At 50.7% G+C, this 2,281-nt stretch overlaps 1 protein-coding gene across 1 annotated transcript; it reads left to right on the forward strand.

Moving 5' to 3' along the window:
• Positions 1-1,262: 1,262 nt before the first annotated feature.
• Positions 1,263-2,035, forward strand: CGCS363_v014703 (uncharacterized protein; the record flags this gene model as incomplete). The annotated part of the gene is made up of 2 exons (XM_036646552.1): positions 1,263-1,519; positions 1,714-2,035. The coding sequence occupies 2 exons, from the start codon at positions 1,263-1,265 to the stop codon at positions 2,033-2,035; spliced, it is 579 nt and encodes a 192-aa protein (XP_036488942.1).
• Between the last annotated feature and the right edge of the window lie 246 nt (positions 2,036-2,281).

A 2,281-nucleotide genomic window follows, 5' to 3' on the forward strand; every position in this document is an offset into this window, starting at 1 on the left:
TTGTATATAATTGTCTTCATAGTATAGATTGAATGGACGAGATCATGATCACTGTAAGTTCTATAGCGGTAAGATTCAACCCAGATGGTGTCGTGTACGAGGTGAGCGCTGAATGTGCCCTCCAACGGCTAACTGAATAGATCAATCACTCCAACTTGACTACTTTCGTGATGACGATGTAATGATGATGGCAACTTCCGACCTGCGGGTTAGTCCAGCTGTCTGTCCATGCTTGAGAGGCATGATCGGGACATTCAGCTCCAGCAGGCTAGCGACCGGGTTTTTGAAGAGGCTTCAAGGGGGTTGTCCCATCGACGAAAGAGACAGGGAAGTACTCAAGACTACATTGCCCTGTAATTCACTTGATATATCTAGTCAAATCCCGACTGATAGAGAAGTATTGCCGAGAATTTTATCGTCCATCAATCATTTCCGCATAAAATTGCAGAAAGTCTCTGTGCTGATAACGAACTTCTCTTCTTGAGTTAATGGGACTAAGTAGAAACAGAGACTACTTGTAGAAGCCGTCCAGTCGAACCAGCATCAGCGGCAATCGTGCTTTCGGTGAAGTATTCTTGATCATGTAACCCAGCTTCTCCTGTTCACCTAGAATTGCTTAACTTAACGTAGAGTGCCTTGTCAATTCAACAGTTTCAGCGTCATGTCTGATTAAGTACCAGCCTTATTACTACAAAATATTTCCAGCAGTCTTTTGCTGCATTTCACAGACATTTGATTCCGAGCAACACCAAGTACAGATGTATAGTACAGAGCACGGGGTGACGATATGATCTAGACAACAACATAGTTCTTGCTAATTCATTATGATACCGACTGGATGTAGCATCTATTCCTCCAGTCTGACACGTATGATCAATAGAATCTATTCTGAGTAGAACAAAGCTACGTCTCTGAGAATGTACAAACGTATGGAGTCGGTAACGTAAACTTGTTAAGTTGTTACGAATGGCCGGATGAAGATTCACCGTTTCTCCGCAAATAAAACCGAAAAGAAAGAAACCAAGAAGGTAAAATATTCAAAATAAAAGTCATCATCTAAGGTCGTGCTCTGCATTGACAGGAACATCCCCCAACCACCCCGAATCCTGGGGCGTCCGGAGGTCCGACCATTCCTGCAGCTCGCCCTACCTCAATCTGTGTTCACTTTCACCACGTAAATCTCTTCTAATTTACACTGGGAATCCAGCTGCTATCATCATTCGAACGAAAAGTCCTCAAGCCTGTAAAAAAAATCCTCGATCATGCGTGTATCCATCGTAAGCTTTCTTGGCCTTCTAGGCGTCTCGTCCCATGTAGCCGCCGCGTACACACCCCTCAACATCACAGCCCTCAGCACGCGCAACGGCTACTCCGTCATCGAATGCTGGCAAATCGAGTCCATCCCAGTCGAGGCGCGCGCAGCCCTGAACTACGCATTCGGCGGCGACCTGACGCGCGCAGAGTGGTCCATCATCCAGCCCAGGACAACGGTCGGCGAAGCTTGGGCGCCGGCTGTGCAGTGAGTACTTTTTCTTCCCAATTTCATGCTATCTGGAGGGGACTCCCCGGTCGCTGGACAATTCGTCTGGTGCGATTGAAACTTGACGGACATGGGGGATCGCTTCATTTGGGATCCTCATTTTCATGCCAAAATTTTCGCTGTTGACGTCACTGGATGGGTGGAATGGGAGGCAGACGACTGATTGCGCGTAGGTTAACCGTCATCGTCAACGGCCTCATCCGCATCACCTCGCCTGCGCCAAAGAACGCCTCTCAAGCGATGCCGCTCCCAGAGTCTGAGGACGCCGCGCAGCCGCCGGAGACGACGGTCGCGTACATCCAGCCCGGGACGGTGTCCTCGTCGCTGGTGATCGCGGCGGACATGAAGAACATGAGCGTGCACGCGGGGCACTTCACCGAGTTCCCGGGCGACGAGCCGACGGTGCTGGTGCAGATACCCTGGGCCGGCAACACGGCGCCGGAGCACACCGTGCTGGGGGAGGGGCCGTGTCACAGGGGGTCGTGGACCTTTTGAACGATGTCATCACGGAGCATTACGGGCAGATGAGGGGAAGGGATCTCGTGACAATGGCTAATGGCTCAGCTTTAGCCACGATGGATGGGTGATTCCCGATACCTCGGGCCAAGAGGTGTTAGATCATGGATATTGTAGCCTTTTGGTATTGCGACTAAAGACCACCAGAGGATCGCGTTAGCCGACGGTCACGAAAGCCGTAGCTGGGAGAGCCCCTGGAACGAGGAGGGCGAAAGGCGGGCGGCA

This window comes from Colletotrichum siamense (genome assembly GCF_013390195.1).
Source record: "Colletotrichum siamense strain Cg363 chromosome Unknown KSG_Cg363_contig10, whole genome shotgun sequence".
NCBI classification, from domain to species: domain Eukaryota; kingdom Fungi; phylum Ascomycota; class Sordariomycetes; order Glomerellales; family Glomerellaceae; genus Colletotrichum; species Colletotrichum siamense.